The sequence below is a fragment of the Onychostoma macrolepis genome, chromosome 01, assembly GCF_012432095.1.
Source record: "Onychostoma macrolepis isolate SWU-2019 chromosome 01, ASM1243209v1, whole genome shotgun sequence".
Lineage (NCBI taxonomy): Eukaryota > Metazoa > Chordata > Actinopteri > Cypriniformes > Cyprinidae > Onychostoma > Onychostoma macrolepis.
In genome coordinates this window covers 16,102,552-16,120,341 of record NC_081155.1, presented here as the reverse complement: position 1 = coordinate 16,120,341, position 17,790 = coordinate 16,102,552, and the positions used below count along the sequence as shown (strand labels likewise).

General features: G+C 36.9%; 3 protein-coding genes across 6 annotated transcripts; 1 reads left to right on the top strand and 2 right to left on the bottom strand.

Annotated features, from left to right (window-relative positions):
* Positions 1-544: 544 nt before the first annotated feature.
* Positions 545-11,886, bottom strand: rcbtb1 (regulator of chromosome condensation (RCC1) and BTB (POZ) domain containing protein 1). 4 transcript variants are annotated; one of them, XM_058791639.1, is made up of 13 exons: positions 11,763-11,886; positions 10,829-10,935; positions 9,421-9,611; positions 9,100-9,250; positions 8,727-8,893; positions 6,115-6,273; positions 5,834-5,941; positions 5,298-5,440; positions 3,879-4,069; positions 3,580-3,706; positions 3,307-3,458; positions 2,030-2,160; positions 545-1,774 (listed from the first exon to the last, which is right to left on the bottom strand). In XM_058791639.1, the coding sequence occupies exons 3-13, from the start codon at positions 9,544-9,546 to the stop codon at positions 1,634-1,636; spliced, it is 1,596 nt and encodes a 531-aa protein (XP_058647622.1). In that variant the 5' UTR covers positions 9,547-9,611; positions 10,829-10,935; positions 11,763-11,886; the 3' UTR covers positions 545-1,633. The 4 variants fall into 4 exon arrangements, with proteins under 4 accessions (XP_058647622.1, XP_058647613.1, XP_058647596.1 ...); XM_058791630.1 differs by lacking the exon at positions 11,763-11,886 and adding an exon at positions 11,619-11,761; XM_058791613.1 differs by lacking the exon at positions 11,763-11,886 and adding an exon at positions 11,517-11,653.
* On the top strand, positions 11,825-12,355 carry arl11 (ADP-ribosylation factor-like 11). The gene has a single exon (XM_058791696.1). It carries the CDS (start codon positions 11,825-11,827, stop codon positions 12,353-12,355), a length of 531 nt encoding a protein of 176 aa, XP_058647679.1.
* A 7-nt stretch (positions 12,356-12,362) lies between these two features.
* On the bottom strand, positions 12,363-17,360 carry ebpl (EBP like). The gene is made up of 4 exons (XM_058791665.1): positions 16,357-17,360; positions 16,206-16,275; positions 14,980-15,118; positions 12,363-14,025 (listed from the first exon to the last, which is right to left on the bottom strand). Exons 1-4 carry the CDS (start codon positions 16,534-16,536, stop codon positions 13,794-13,796), a joined length of 621 nt encoding a protein of 206 aa, XP_058647648.1. The 5' UTR covers positions 16,537-17,360; the 3' UTR covers positions 12,363-13,793.
* Between the last annotated feature and the right edge of the window lie 430 nt (positions 17,361-17,790).

Below are 17,790 nucleotides of genomic sequence, written 5' to 3'. Positions count from 1 at the left end.
CAGTCACCACTCAAATACTTTAACAACAGACTCACTAATGACATACTGAGTCACTGTACACTCTATTCTATTAAAAATATTTGTCTAAGAAGATTGCATGCATGCTTCATGATTTCATTGTTTACACACAGGCTAATGGGTGTAGCTGAAATAGACAAACCTGTGAATTAGGTGGGTGCGTCTACATCATTTCTGGACATTTACTTGCATCGTATAATGACTGCTGTCTTCTTCACCCGAAACAAGGATTTGACAATTCAGATAATTAACATTAGTTTCATTTAAAGAGAAAGTAAACAACAGGATCTATTTCAGGAATGTCAATGAGTAGCATTTATAAGAATTAGTGCTAACGCTCAAAGGAATGAATAATTCATAAAATGATTAAATAATAATGTAAAATAAATGAAATATTAAATGAATAATTCTAATATGAAATCATTTTAATTAAGTAAAGGCTTAATGATTCAGATACATATTTAAAAAAATAAGTATGCTGGCATATTGGCATACATTTTTACATTTAATTAAAAAATACCCAATGCAACTTACAAAGAAAAGCTTTATTTATCTTTATAATATCAGGTTTTATAACTTACAAGAGAAACTGTGGCACACATAATGTGCACAGGTTAATTTACAAAACTAATGCAAAAACTGTACAGTATATACATGTGAAAAACAAATACAGATGGTTAATACGTAACAAAAAAAAAAAAAAACTTACCATAGGCATTAGTATTGTTAAATCTAAGTGTTACACACCTATTACAAAGGTGCAGCTGTAAAAATTCATATACACCCTCTAGTGATGAGCAGCTCCCGCACAGGAAACAACTAGTGCAACTATAATACTCTTTATATTTTAGCAAACATAAACATCAGACTGGTTAAGTGCAACAGCAGATCCTGAACCAAGCGATAACATACAGTGGTCTTCCTAATCTGTTAAAAAAAAAAGAAGAAAGAAAAAAAAAAAAAAAGGCCTATATTTTAAGACTCAAATCAAGCAAAAAACAAAAACATTAAATAGCAGAAATGCTTTTGGTCAATAACACTTAGACAGAAATAAGTCAACAACATAAGGGGCCAGATCAATAAGGTCTGCTGACTGTATCCAATAGAAAGCACATTAACAGATCCCAGCCAATACAATACAATAAAAAAAGAGCAACTTGTAATGCACAGCATCACTGCAAGAAAAAAAAAAATCTAATTAGTGACCTCTATTCAATATTACCCGTGCAATAAAGTATAAGGGACAAACAAAAAGATTGACGTAGTCTCTTTGTCTGCTTTTCAGTGGTGCATGTTTAAGTAATACAGTTGAATTATGCCTCTGTTTGGCCCAAACAACACTCTTCCCATCTGCAGCACTAGAAATTGTTATTAGCACTATTCAATATGAATGGGAATGTCCCGTCTGGCTGACTATCTTCGGCAACAGAGGAATATGAAATGGTTGTATGTGACATTAACACAGAAATTGACCCTCCTGCTCAACAGGGGACGCTGTGTGTTACTGACTGTCTGGTGTCACAGCGCCCACTAGCTGTGAGGAGGACTGGCTGCAGTAACAGATGGGTTCCTTGACTAATACATTGAGCGTGTGTGTATCTGGAGGCCGTCAGAGTCAGTTTTTGAAGGCTCCACAGTGGCTGGCTCTGCAGATAAACTCCTTCAGCATGTTGCCGTCGATCTGCCAGAACGCAGCTGTCTGCGTGACCTCAGTCAAGTGGTTCACACAGAATTTAAAACAGAACTCCTCTAGATCCTTCACATGGAAGAAAGCATGAACGTGCAATTATGAGTGACTGAACATGTGAGCAAGAACAATCAATATTATCATCCATGATTAGCATTACAAGCTTATAATTTTGAGTCGCTGTATTGCCTTTCAAAAGTATTTTACTTGTTGATTAATTGCAAAGAGCAAACAAACAAAATGAGACAGAAAGGAGCTAACGGGTAAACAGGTGTCTGCTTAAGTGCTCTGGTAAGCCAGGCCTCCAGGGTGGTTTAGTGTTACCTCAGCATCATATCTGATGGCAGCAGACAGCAGAGAGAAAGCGTTCTCCACCGTGATTCCTCTCTTTATGATATGCTGGCACAGCTTCTTCAGCCTGTTTTCACAGTATGAGGTTGCCAGATCCAGTAACCCTGTGAGAGATATCCAAATCAATTCATTTTTTGATGGGTACAACAAAAATGTTCTGACCATCCTGAATTTTCTTTTGTTTTAGAACATGCTTTGTAAATACATGGCTAACTTAATTTTTACAGTTCCAAATGTTTTTGGTTGTTATAGATTACAACACATACAAATCACAAACACAGAAGCATACAATGCTAAATTTGGCTAAATTAACATTTTATAACCATTGTTAATAATAACAACAATAATAATAACAACAAATCATCATTATTGATGTTCTGTTATTATTGTTATTGTAAATAATAATTAGATTATTGTAAATAATAATAATAAGTAATCATTACTTATTATTGTTATAAAATAATGTTACTGTAAATAATAACTAATCATTTTCAATGTATTATTTTTGTTGTAAATAAAATTAATTATATTAGTGTAAATAATAACTAGCCATTATTGACAGTTATTATTGTTGTTATTGTAAATAACTATTCTATTGTTAACAATAACAACAATAACTAATCTTTACTGTTGCATTATCATTATTGTTAAAAATAATGTTACTGTAAATAATAATAATAATAACTAATCATTTTCAATGTATTATTATTGTTGTTGTTATTGTAAATAAAATGAATTATATTCATGTAAATAATAATAATAATAATAACTAATCATTATTGATGTATTGTTATTATTGTAAATAATAAATAGTCTATTCTTAATAACAACTACACCAAATTATTATTAATGTATTACTATTATTATTGTTGTTGTAAATAATACATTATAATCTTATTGTAAATAATAATAGTAGTAATAATAATAATAATGATTTATATATTATTGTTATTGTTATTACTACTATTATTATATTGGTATTAATATAAGAATAATATGAATAAATAATATTTTACTTTATATATTACTTTATAGACATATAGTACAAAAAACAATAGTGAATGGAAAGTGAACTGCAACCTGGCAACAAAAATGGACAAAAATCAGATAGGAGTCCACTTTAAAGCTAAGTAAAAGTAATAGTTTTTTTCTACTTGGTGTAGTTTTGGTCCTTTTTAAATGGTTTCTTATACTCATCTATATGTTTGCTGGAATATTTTTCTGTAAACCAAGTCTCAAAATGAACCTACCAATGGCGTCTTCAGGAGGAAGATCCACACTGTCGGTGTAGAGGAACTCCAGAAAAGAGCGGTAAACCGGGTACGAGAACTGGTCGATCTCAATCACCTCTTTCATATCCTCATTCCAGTGTGACTGAAACATTGATCTGAAGTGCTCACACCTGAAAAGAGTAGACAGAAATAGATAAAAAGAGAAGAAAGTTGTAATTAGCAGTAACCAAGTGAGCATTAAGCTCTTTAATGCACAAATTATTAATGATGAAACAGGAGTGAGTTCAGCACCTGATTTTGAGAACAGCTTTATGGACATGGATGTACTTCCCGTCGACGCTGAATTTGAGGTCAGAGGTCTCAGGATTGTCAAACTCTTTTTTAAGAGACTGGGCCACAGTCAGGAAGTCATCATGCTCTGATGACAAATACAGCACAGTTATGCAAGACCAGTGACTGCATCAGTTTCTGCAGAGTTTATTTCCGTTTAATGCACATTAAATAACAGCAGTAATACTGCAACTGCATTTAGATTGAAACAACAGAGCAGCAAAAGAGAACTAAACATCAAAACAACAGCACAAACTCACCCATGGAAAGCAGCCGCCACATCACAGACGGCGTGGCGAAGCAGGCGAAGACATCGTCTGTGCTGCTGAAGTGTGTGAGGTGTGGCAGCACGATGGGCTGTCCGCGGCACTGCCCCCACATATACACCTGACCACTCTGGGTCTTTGCCGCAGAGGTGTGTGTAGAGTGACAGGCTGCGATCTCCACAATCCTGGTGGAGGGAAGAGGCGGAGTCAAAATAGCAGGAAGACATGGAGGAGGCCAAGGTGGAGGAGCAGGGACATGAGGAAGGATACATGCAGGAGGAGAGGGCACAAACGGGAAAGGACCAAGGGAAGGGGAGGGATACATCAGTCAGATCCTCATATAAGTATCATTTTCCCATTAGAGATTACTGGGTTGTTGTTTTTTCCCCCAGATTTTATGCATTTCCTCAAATTTAAACCAATCTATCTAATAATAGCAGAGAGAACTGTAGTGACCTATAGAGTTAGCACAAGAGAGCTACTCTTCAAACTACATCCAAAACAGGATGACTTAAAGGAAGCTCCCACTAGACCAACAGGAAATCTCCCTGGGTTGCAACAATTCACACTAACAATGGCACTGACAAAATGCAAACGGTAACATCGGGCATTCCTTATTTTGAGCCGCCAACCTAGACAGCATCATTTTAAGTTCAAGTCCATTTCCTATATTTCATGTTCCATATTTTGGCCATTTTCTAGGGCAGAATCTCATAAATTGTTTGCAAGGATTCAGTGAAAAAGAAAATTCACACAAAATGAAAGAAGAGATGTGTTGATTACAAATATGCTAAAGTACATGTATTGATAAGTACAAAAAGTACTGATAAAAAATTTTTTAAAAAACTATTTTACTCAATATTTTGAGCGGTATGTATTTTTGGTGCTTAAGGGTATCACATTTTTAGCTTGATTTTAAAAGGTTTCAAATTTGATTTCAGAGTTTGGCATTAGCATGTTGAAGGTTAGGGCACTATACAATATAAAAAGGCCGTTCAGTGGCTTTTGGAACAGGGTTATTTATATACTATTGTAGAATGAATTAATTTTTTGAATTAGCTTTTATTTTTATATGTTCAGTTTTTTTATTGTAGTTTACGTTTCAATAATTTTGTGATGTGCTTTTGTCATTTTTATTTTCTATTTAGCTTTATTTTATTTCATTTCAGTTTTAGTCATTTTAATACTTGAAATTAAACTTATTTTATTTCAGTTATTTGCCGAGGCAACAATTCTTAATATTTTCATCTACAATTTAGATTTTACTTCAGCTTTATTTCAATTAAAGAAAACTATTAAAGAAAACTTTTAATACATTTAGTTAACAATAACAACTGTTTTAGAACAAAGTCAGTGAGTGAATGAGTAGGCAAGTAATAAAAAAGGAAAATACATATTCCCAAACGCCCTTACCTTTCTTTCTCGGTCATGACCTGTACAGGGCTGAGCTGGTTGCTCTTGTTGCCGGTGCCCAGCTGGCCGTAAGTGTTGGCACCCCATGCATACAGTAGGCCCTCATCGGTCAGTGCTAGAGAATGAGCGTAACCTGACGCAATCTGTGACACAGTGACATGTTTTACATTTTTTACAATTTTTTTTTTTTTTAGTTTACGTCATTTGTCCCTCATAAGGGAAAATAGTTTTGGGCAATACAGAGAGACCACGTAACAAGATCCCTGCATTTGTAAGCAATCATGTCTTTCAAATTAGAGTTTAACAGTCCTGTCGCCAAAGGAACAAAATAATTTTTATAGCATTTGTATCTGAACCTTAGAGTGCATTCATTCAAAATAGAAATCTTTTGTAAAATTACGTATTAAAATGAAGTATTACTTTCTTCTAAATAATAATCTTACAGACCTCAAACATTTGAACGGTAGTGTACATTAGCATATTACATGTACAGCTAACAATCTATCTGAGAACATGGCAGATCTTGTGTTTTGTACCTGCAGAACACAGAGGCCTTGTAGTGCAATCAAACGACACGGTGTCAGCTGGTTCCCATTGTTGCCTAACCCTAGCTGGCCGTTACCATTGTAACCCCAGCCATAAACCTGAAACACACACATTTCACCACTAACAAACATGCAACACCGCTACAGTGAGAAATACAGCAAGATTTCTGTACTAAACAGTCAATAGGCAACACTTAGCACTTTTACATAGCACGCTGCGTGCATATTTCCATAAAAAGGAAGGTTATAAACGATTCATTTTAATCCCTTACCTCGCCATTATCTGCCACAGCCATGGATGAAGTCTGTCCACAAGCTATACTGACCATCACTTTATTCTGCAGACAGTTGGACACTTTGCGAGGTGTTGGCTGGTTGGCAGTGGACCCTGAACCCACCTGACCACAGTTGTTATAGCCCCACGCAAACACCTAGGGCAACAAACAATTAGCGATTAAGTTAATTAGCAGGAACGTTAGGATAAAAGTAGTAATTTATTAAAACTGACTGGATGTCTAGGAATGTTTTTGTGTGAGCTGTAAAAATACACTTGCACTGTACAGCTAGAACATTTAATGAAGCTCAATTAGACAAAGACAAACACAGAGTGTTACACTCAAGCTGATCTTGGTAGTCACAATGAGAACAAAACCCCTCACAGCTTAGCAAAAAAGGTCACATGCTCCTTATTACAGCGAGCACGATGAGGCTAAGCGGCTAACTATACTTGCTAAACAGATGAGGACAGAGAGGAGGTTTTGTCAAAGCAAAATCCACCTAATACCCTTTAAAATGTAACCTACATATTTAACCTATTACTGGAGTGGATAAAAGCGAAATTGTTAAAGGCAAAAGAAACTAGAAAGGAATTTGCTTGGATTATGGGATTAGCATGTGACACGGAGCAGTGTTAACATAGAAACTATATTCTGAAACTGTTTGATTAGTCCATGCCATCAGATTCGCAGTATCTCAATATTTTGACCTTAATTAATGGACATATCTGTGCATCAATATTGATCTGGGTATTTTAACCAACAGGCAGTGTTTTAAATCAACCAGAATGTAAGAAACACAGCTGAATCAGTCTGTGGTACACTAAAGCCTATAAGTCTCATACCCCAAATAAAAGAGAACATCTCTGAGAAATACTTCTTTAAAAGAGAGATCATGGGATAAACAAAGTTTAATGGGGTTTCTGAGCTGTACCTTTTTGTTTGTCTTAACGTAAAGCAACTTCACCAACAATGGCATTGCTAGTCTAGCTGCTGAAGATCTGGACAATTCAATAGTTTGATTTTATACCACCTTTTAAGATTTTTAAATGCCCTACTCGTGGCACTAACAGTCAAAAACAGTGCGAGACAACACACAACAGCCAAACACATCTATATCTGCATGTAAATAGTGGTGCTTTAAATATAAGACTACATTTCTGATTTGATTACCAAAAACTTTCACAACCCTTGAGTTTTGTTTAGTACTGTTACCTCAATCAGACTAATACTAACAGTGTCTCAACTCTATCATCTCGGTGCATCAACCATAACTCCTTCAAAAACACCCAGAAACCTTGGAGTTGTGACTGATGATAAGCTGAATTTCTCATTACCGGTAATGTTTGCCTACAAAACCACCTCTGGCTCTGCACCCCTTTATCTAAATTCAGTTCTTCAGACCTATGTGCCTCTAGAAGCCTGCGTTCTGCAAGTGAACGACGCATTATTGTTCATCCCAAAGAGGCACAAAATCACTTTCAAGGACATTTCCATTAACTGTTCCCTGCTGGTGGAATGACCCGCCCAACTCAATCCCAGCAGCTGAATCCTTAGCCATCTTCAAGAAACGGCTAAAAACACATCTCTTCCATCTTTATTTAACCCTCTAACTCTAGCACTCTCTATTCTAATTCTATTTTATCTGTCTTCTTTTTATTTAAAAAAACAAAACACACATAAACTTGACCCTCTATCAATTGCATATTTATTCTCTAATTGCTAGCTTTTCTTGAAAAACTAACACTAGCTTTCTTTTTTCCATTTTATCTACTTGTTTCTTTATTTAAAAAAAAAAAAAGGTTTATTTTTTTCCTATATTCTATCTACTCGTTTTCTTTAAAAAAAAAAAAAAAAACCTTGCTACATGTACTGCGTTAGGCAAAACGAGACTTGTCATAACACTTGCATGTTGTTGCTCTTTTGTTGGTTTTGATTGCTTCTATTGTCCTCATTTGTAAGACGCTTTGGAAAAAAGCGTCTGCTAAATGACTAAATGTAAATGTAATGTCTCCTGTTACCTGGGAAAATGTTCTTTTTTTTAGTTTTTTGTAAATAAGATTATTATATTAAATCACATATTGTTTCTTTTACTTATGATCTTTCAGCACCATTTATATATTCTGCTGTTTTTAATCAATTTGAACCAGTTTATATCCCTTTTGGGCTGATACTGTAGGCCAGATTATTTCTAAATGTAATAATAGAATGTGACATTAATGCAATGCAACTCATCTGCGATTTTTCAATTGTACTGTTGAGAGAAAACTAATCAATATTAGGTTAAATGTGCAATCTCTTATGTATGGAAGCCCATTTCCATCGCATATGAAAAAAGTATTACCATTTACCAAAGCATGATTTGGCACATGAAGTCATAATTATTACAAACATTTATGAGATACTAAGTCATGCTTATGGGATAACAGGTCAAATTGATGGGATGAAAAGTCAAAATTATGAGAATTTGACAAAAAAAAAAAAAAAGCCATAATTATGCCACAAAGCAAAGCATTTACTAAAGTTTTTTTTCTTATGTGGTGAAAATGGGCTCCATACTCATGCAATGCATCAATTAAGTGAGATGAAAAACAGTTCCCAAGCCTCACCTCACCCTCATGGGTCAAAGCCAAAGAGTGGTGAGAACCACAGGCCACCTCAGTCACCTTCTTGTTCTGCAGGTTAGTAGTCACCAAAATAGGAGATACACCTTGATTGGTCGTCCCATTGCCCAGCTGGCTGTATCCATTATGCCCCCATGCATACAACTCCCCCTCTGGAAGCAAAAAAAAGGGACTTTGAATAAGACAGTAGTAGTATAAAAATACATACCCATTATTGTGTTTAAGCATTTCGATTTTAAGAACTATAATGCATCCAGACAGGCAAGTGATTTCACATTATGCCTCTACTTTAACTAGAGGTGAAGCCACAAAATACTTTCCGTTTACATAGAATATAGAGATTTAATCTTGTACTTACCTTCTGTAACCAGCAGAACATGAGGGCCACTGCCATAGCTCAAACTGACCAGCTTCTTTCCAGTCAGACTGTCCAGCTTTTTAGGAACAATTGTGCTCTGACTGTCTCCAGTGCCCAGACAATTACTGCAGTTCAAACCCAACACGTACACCTGTGCCAGGACATCCAGATTCATTTTCATATGAAGGTACAGAAGCCCTTCATGAACCTTCATACAAACTGCTAGACACAAACTACTAAAACTAAAACAGGTCATGTAAGCTTACACCACCAAGAGCCACACAGACAAAGCAGATACTATCAGTTTCTTGATCAGCTTACTTCGCCATCGTGGGTGATGTAGATGGCCTCATTCGCAGATGCTCCAAAGATGCATGCCTGTCGTATGGAGGCGAGCTCCTGTGCACTCAAGAGTGTGAAGAGAGGCCACTTACTCACATCCACCATGGCAACACTCCTTTGTAAGCGCAGGGGATGGGGTTTGGAGACGAGAAGATACCGGCTGTGCGTGCCTTTGAAACAGGACACATACACAACTACTCAACAGTTTGGAATAATTAATAATTATGACTTCTCATGCAAAATACATTAAAAACAGTAATATTCTAAAATAAGGTTACACTTTATTTTGATAGTCCACTTTAGACATTCTACTAACTATAAGTAACTTTGCAACAACATGTCAACTAATTCTCATTAATTTGCAACTACATATCAACTAACTCTCAGAGTAGACTGTTAGGTTAGGTTTAGGTTTAGTAGAATAAGTTGGCATACTTGCATACTTGGACCCGTCAAAATAAAGCGTTAGAGGTTATTAAGCAGACAGTCTACTAATAGTCTTAATGACTGCTAGTTGACATGTAGTTGCAAAGTTACTTACTGTCAAAATAAAGCTTTACCTAAAATAATATTACAATTAAAAATAAAAATAAACTTTTTCTATTTGAACATTTTAAAATATAATGTATTCCTGTGATGACAAAGCTGAATTTCCAGCATTACTCTAGTCCTCAGTGTCACATGATTCTTCAGAAATCATTCTAATATGCTGATTTGCTGCTCAGCTCAATTATTATTTAAAGATCAAGCTGAGATTAATTGCCATAACAAGGGTGACAGATGACCACTGCACTTGGTTTGATATTATACCCTATGATACCACAGCTCACAATAATTTGCACAACACACTTGCATAATATACAAAAAGGCTTTTGTGTTTGGAACAGCACTGTACTGATGGATCTTAAGCCTATTATTTGTCTGTTGTTTTGTCACTGAAAACCTTCGGTGGGATTCTTTATAACGGAACAACTGCTAAAACTCACTAGTTACAGCTTTTATTGTATCTGTATCACTTTTACAGCTGATCGGGGACCAGTCGCGCGACAGTGTAACTTAGCAAAATCCAAAGTAAAACCAAAAATTGGGTACTGTGCATGCTAAATCAGCAGGGTTGGTTTAAACGTATCTCCTCGCAGGCTCGCGTTACTGTGTGTACAAGCAAAGCTCAGTTAGCCTGACAGCTACAGCATCGCTGCATCGGGACATGAGATAGACTCAGAACACAGAAACAACGGTTTCATCAAGACTCCGCCACAGTACCTACCTAGTGACTACAGGAGTTTGAGACCATGCAGTTAGCGAGTCATCCAGTCCCTCTAGGAGCCTGTAGCGCCAGCAGTATGACCGCGGAAACGCGTTCACGCCAGAGAGAAAACCAACTCACTTGTTTCCTGATCACTGTTGCTACGGCTCCATGAATGACTGCTCAACTGTCCAATCACAGGCTGCTTGTGCGTCGCTCCTACTTCATGGATTGGTTGTGGCAGACGCCTGGAGATAAAGGGGCGGGACTAAGGATGACAAAATACACGCGAAAATATGCCACATAGCCTACATGTTGTTGATAATAATAATAATAATAATAAAGGAGGGGAGGAGGGGAGGAGGGGAGGAGGGGGAGCTCTGTCAAATCGTAACGTAAAAATATATTATTAGTATTATTATTATCCCACTTCATATTAGGTGGGTTGAACTACTATGTACTTGTTTTAAAAAAATAAAAAATGGCAGGTAAATTGTAGGCCTACTTATTGTGTTCATGTTGAATTGCAAAACACTTTTGTTGCTACTGAAGTGGGATATGGTTAAGGTTAGTAGTTAGGATAGTTAACATGGATTAATTTCCATGTTAGTACACAGTTAAAGACGCTTAATATAAAGCTGGCCCATTATTATAGTTGTTATTATATTTTACTGCTATTTTAGTATTGCCAATCGTAGCAGCAGAATATACCGTAAAATCTTAGAATAAACATTTCTATATTTATATAAGCTTCTACGTTTTAACTTAGCAGTAATAATCATTCAAAAATATTAATTTGCATATATTATATACACATTACATAACCTACTGTCAAGCCATAGCGTCAGGATCGTTTGCATTATTTACAGTTCAGTTCAGTTCAGTTTCTGGGATACCGGAGCAGGCTGGCCAGCATACAAAGTTGACAAACCTGTTTATAAAATGTGGATCAACTAACTAGTCCAGCTGTAGTTTCAGATATAGCCTAGCCATTCACAAAGCGTCGCTTCTGCTTCGCATACGATTTCCCTCGAGGGCAAAAAACAGAAGTCGGAGTGAAATCAAGGATACAAACCAGCTCAGATACAGACAGCAAGAGTCCGTAAGTTCAATCGGAAACGCGTCTCTCGCATCAGGATGGGCGCCATTAAGTCTAAACGGTTTAAAAAGACTCCTCAGGTTCTCTTCTTGGGCTTGGATTCGGCTGGGAAATCAACTTTGCTGTACAGACAGCAGCGTGGCGTGCTGATGGAGACCTCGCCTACTGTGGGCTTCAATGTTGCGACTGTAGAGCTGGACAAGAAGACCTTACTGTCCGTGTGGGATGTTGGGGGACAAGGAACCATGAGGCCCAATTGGAAATTCTACCTGGAGGGATGTAAGGTTCTGGTCTTCGTGGTGGACAGCAGTGATCGTGCCAGGATGGAAGAAGCTCAGAAAGCCCTGAAGAAGATTCTGAGTCATGAGCATTTGAAAGGGGTTCCCCTGATGGTGCTGGCTAACAAAAAAGATCTGCCAAACTCTCTGACTATTAGAGAAGTGTCTACATTGCTGGAGCTGGATAATTACACAGATCGGGTTTGGGAGATCCAAGCTTGCAGCGCCCTGGAGGGACTGGGTCTCCAACAAGCCTTTCTCTCTATAGCTAAACTATTGCATAAAGCATAAGCAAGATACTATCTAGCGGACTAGGCTATACAAAGAAGGCAGTTCAAACTTGACAGTCTCCTTTTATCGAAGCGGAAACTTAATTACAAGCAAAATGAAGAATTTTGATCATGGTACTATCATACGAAGACCGGGGATGTTGGGAAATAATTGACTGCTTGAACTACTGCACTTGTTCATTGTTGTTATATGTGCTGTACATATTATGTTTGTTTTACTTGTCTTCATGCAAACATCTTTTCCTTTGTAAATGAATGCCATGTTGCCATGTGCAGATTTATTTGGCAACCAAATTGATTTTGATGAGAATCCTGTGATGCATATATTTTGATATTGGAAACTTTATTGAAGAAAATTCATAGAAACCAGGTGCTTTTAAATGCAATTTCGGTTTTAGGTAACACTTTACAATAAGGATCAATTTGTCAACTTTAGTTAGTTAACATGAACTAATGTTTAAAACATTTACATCAATGTTAATGCCACTTTGACAACATCAGGTTATTCATATACATCATGTAGGCTATTGGAGTTTAAAAGTAGGTTATAAATTTAAGGAGAAAATACTGCATTATCACAAATAGGTAGATACATGAAATTAGCTGATTTCTTTTATAGGTAACACTTTTCACAGGTTTCATTTGTTAAAGTTAACTACTATGGTTAACATTAACTTTTAATGGAAATATGTCTAAAACATTTGTTTTTATTAACAAACATAGATTAATATATACTATAACAAATGTCTTGCTCATTGTTAGCTAATGTTAATTCATCCATTAACTATCATTAACTAATGTGACCTTAAATGTAACGTGTTACCATTTTATATTATTTACACATGAATCTGTAGTGAAATTACAATACCTAAATTGTGCAATAAATTAATCTTTGAAATTGCGATGATGAATTAATACCTTAAACACCTTGATCAGACCTGTATATATAAGTGACTATGACCAAAATATATCAGGCTAGCCAGTTATGCTGTCATAACTTGGCAAGAAAATAGCCAAGTCTGTGTAAAAAGAAGCATGATTCATCATTATTTTAAGGATAAGCAAACAGGTGCAATGCAACATGAATTGAACTGGATAAGGTAGTTTGGTAAGAGGGATTAGTGTGAAACTGGTCCTAGATCACTGTAAAAAAAAAGCTTAAAGGATTCACTGTTTAGGTGTCATAGGGCAGGAATGCAGATAGTACAAGTGTGTTGCTATCCGTTTTTGTTGTGAACTTCCTTTGTGTCTTTACCACTGCAATTATGCAAAGATACGCCTTAACAACTGTTCCTCTAATGTTCTGTGTACGCAATAAATGTGTATAATACATCAACTGCAGTATATCCTCTCCACATCTCATTCTGTTCACTTTGAAATGCTAATTATAACTCTGATAATTATATGGTTGATTACCAACGACCAGACTTCCTCTGATTTTATCTGTTCTTCTTCTTTGGATACGGATGCATATTTCTTAAATCCCTCCATGACTGCCAGAGGAGGAGTCCAGGCACCACCACCCAGATCCCATTGAAAAACGCCAGGTAGACCCACAGGTACAGCCAGTTGCTGGTGTTCAGGTTAGGGCTACCGATTAGCCAGTCTGGACAGAAGGTCATCCAGCCCCCGTACAACTCACACACACACAGTGTGATCTGAACAAAGTGCCTGGTTCAGAAAAAATGCATAAAACAGTGTTAAAGGCAAAGAACCCTTAAAGAGATAGTTCACCCAGAAATGAAAATTTGATGTTTATCTGCTTACCCCCAGGGCATCTAAGATGTAGGTGACTGTTTCTTCAGTAGAACACAAACTAATATTTTTAACTCAAACCGTTGCAGTCTGTCAGTCATATAATGTCAGTCAATGGGACTCACGCCTTTGAGGGGGAAAAAAAACATACACAGACAAAACCAAATTAAACCCTGCGGCTCGTGACGATACGTTGAGGTCTAAAGACACGAAACAATCAGTCTGTGCAAGAAACTGAACAGTATGTATATTGTTTTTTACCTCTGATCTGCCACAAGGTCCAACTGTCCTGAGCACGTTCACAACAGCCGGCGCGTCTTCTTCTTGCTTTACGGCGGATCGCAGAAAGGTGGCGGTAATGACTCATAAATCTGCGATCCGCCGTCAAGCAAGAAGCAGAAGACACGTCAGAGGTAAAAAAACTACATAAATACTGTTCAGTTTCTTGCACAGACCGATTGTTTTGTGTCTTTAGACCTCAATGTATCGTCACGAGCCGCAGGGTTTAATTTGGTTTTGTCTGTGTATGTTTTTTTCCCCCTCAAATCCGTGAGTCCCATTGACTGACATTATATGACTGACAGACTGCAAAGGTTTGAGCTAAAAATATTAGTTTGTGTTCTACTGAAGAAACAAAGTCACCTACATCTTGGATGCCCTGGGGGTAAGCAGATAAACATCAAATTTTCATTTCTGGGAGAACTATCCCTTTAATAATAAATTTTATTTGCAGATTGTAGGATGGAGTTTCAATTGGAAATGAAAGCTGGATTATTGAGTTTGGCAAATGGACAGAATCTAAAATGGATGGTATTTACATTAGAACAGATCTTTCTTCAGTATTGTTTTGAAATCTGTTGTTTGATTTACCGGTAGTGTTTGTCTTTGATGATGGCGTAGACTAGAAGCAGGGCCAAAGAACCATCTAAAACCACTGTCAGAAGCTCCAGAGATACTATTGTCGGGTCAGAGTACAACCAGCGCTCATCTGCCTTGCCATATTCCTTCCCTGTTGAGTATTTTAATATTAATTTAATATTTTCTGCATTGAAGATACACATACGTTGTTTCAGAAGACAGACATTCTGTAACTACCTGCTGAAAAAAACCCTGATGATTCTAGAAAAATTAGATGATGAGAGAACGGCAACATATAGTCATTTTACCCTGATTATTCAATTATTTAAAGCAGTGGTTCTCAACCTTTTTGACCCCAAGGCCCCTCATTGTCCACAACAATATTTAAAGACCCCCCCAGTCGCTATAAAAATTTCATCATTCCAGAGCTGAATGTTCTTCAAGGCTCCCACTCTTTTTGGTGAATTAGCTTTAATTTTTCCAGTTGTTTTGATTTTACTGGATAAGTATTAAGTGCATTTTTAATCCATCTACCTAATTAATATACTTGCTATTGGCATAACAAGAAAAAAAAAGCATTTTAAAAATGCATATGGTGTTTGTAGATTTTAATTTGCACGAGTCTCTTGTTCAGGTCTAGAAAGCACACTTTTTAAAATTGGGCTTCCTAATATTTCCAAGACGGTAGAAACCCTGCTTGTTCAAAGGAAAAAGTGACTACCTTTGTAGATGTAGCTTATTTTGAATAAGGTTTTGTCTTCATTTAAATCATTACATCCTCTTGAGGTTATCTAGTGGGCCCCGGCCCCCTGGTTGAAAACTACCGATTTCTATTGCCTAGTCTTGGATTATTTAGTAAGCAAGTCATATAGACTAACTATGGTGATTTTTTATTTATTTTTTTCTTTAAAAGCATGAAAGCCCATGGTCACTGTATGACAGCAACGTTTGTGTTCTGCAGAAAACACAAAAAAGTCAACACACTGAAAATGGCATGTGGGTAAATAAATAATGGCAATTCATTTTTAGGCTGAACTACTCCTTTATTATTACTATTGTATTTTGATTACACAGAATACTCAATGTTCAGTGAATGACCTTTGAACTTTGTACATCATGCCAACAAACACCACTAGATGTCACCCTACTCAGTCTTTTCAAATCAGTTCATTTCATTAGTGCAAAAAACAAAACAAAATCACTTTACATTTAACTGTGTTGTAACACAGTATACCTACATAGCTCTGCCAATAGACTGTCAGAAGTTGCCACATTTCCAACAAGTGACATGTAGACGAAGGGTCCCTCCTGCACGGTCAAGCAGCCAGAGGTGAGCAGAGTTACAAACAGGTAAAAAGTGAACGTTTCTGCGTGCACCTTTGTACTTACCAGAGTAAAATGAACAATTGCGTCGTAAAACAACCATACGAGGACCCACCGATCAACAGCTGAACATTTAATCCCCCATTTTTGTGCAAAAACAAACCCGACAGCAAACTGAGCCACACACGCGAGTAGAGAATAAACCGTTACTTTAGTGAAAAGTGCAGGCTCTTCGCCTTCTGCCATTATATTTAGTGCACGTTTGCAGTTGTTCTTTACTCTGTCTCAGTGATTGAATGACACATCCAGGCCCCGCCCATCGTTCTAAAAGTGGAGCTCTGCAGCCATAGGCTCGCGCGGCACTCTCTCCACTTCATCCGTCCACGTCACAGTGCGTTTTGGCGGCAATTTGTTTTAAAGGGATAGTTCACTCAAAAATGAAAATTCTGTCATTAATTACTCACCCTCATGTCGTTCCAAACCCGTAAGACCTTCGTTCATCTTCAGAACACAAATGAAGATATTTTTGATTAAATCAGAGAGCTCTCTGCCCCTCCCCTAGACAGCAACGCAACTGAAATGTTCCCAGACCCAGAAACCTAGTAAGGACATCAGTAAAACAGTCCATGTGACATCAGTGGCTCAACTCCAATTTTGCAAAGCTATGAGAATACTTTTTGTGCATTAATAAAACAAACAATTTATACAACAATTCTCCTCCCCAAGTTACCTTCTTCTGCCATTTTGGGGAGTACCAAGACGAGTGCTTGTGCTTTCTCCTGAACATAAAGGACGCTGATTACATTCTGAGGAATTGGGGGAAAGCATACGCATGCATCTTGGTACTCAAAACTCTCAAAAATATCTTAATTTGTGTTTCGAAGAGGAACGAAGGTCTTGTGGGTTTGGAACGACATGAGGGTGAGTAATGACAATTTTCATTTTTGGGTGAACTATCCCTTTAAAGTACTCTATAAGATTTTCTGCCATCATTTAATAGGGTAATTATATTCTACACCATAATATATGCAGGCATCACGAAACTAACCATCAAACGTACAAACACAGGCACAGAATGAAACAACAGAAACATTTGCAATAGAGCTTTTTAGTCATGACTTCGATTTGAAGGTCAACGCAGAATTCTTATTCCAGACATGGAATCCTACAGGGATTTCAGATGGTTAAAATGTTAAATTTTAAGATTAAAAATGACACATTTTGTTCTTCAGGTCTAAATTGCCTTTTAAAACCAGCTTTCTTAAATGTTTGGAGAAAGTTGATCCCTCATGCATGTAAACTCTCGTCCTTATGGTATAATTGTAGTCCTTATGAAGCACGTTGGGTGACTGGTGTGGTTCTGATTTAGCGCCAATCTCTCTGTAAGCTCACTTGAGTAACAACTTTGAGCACTGCACTTATTAGAAAGAGCGAGAAAGAGACTTCTGAATAGAAAAAGGTAAATTAAATGCCAGAACAGGGATAAGAAGGAAAGGTAAC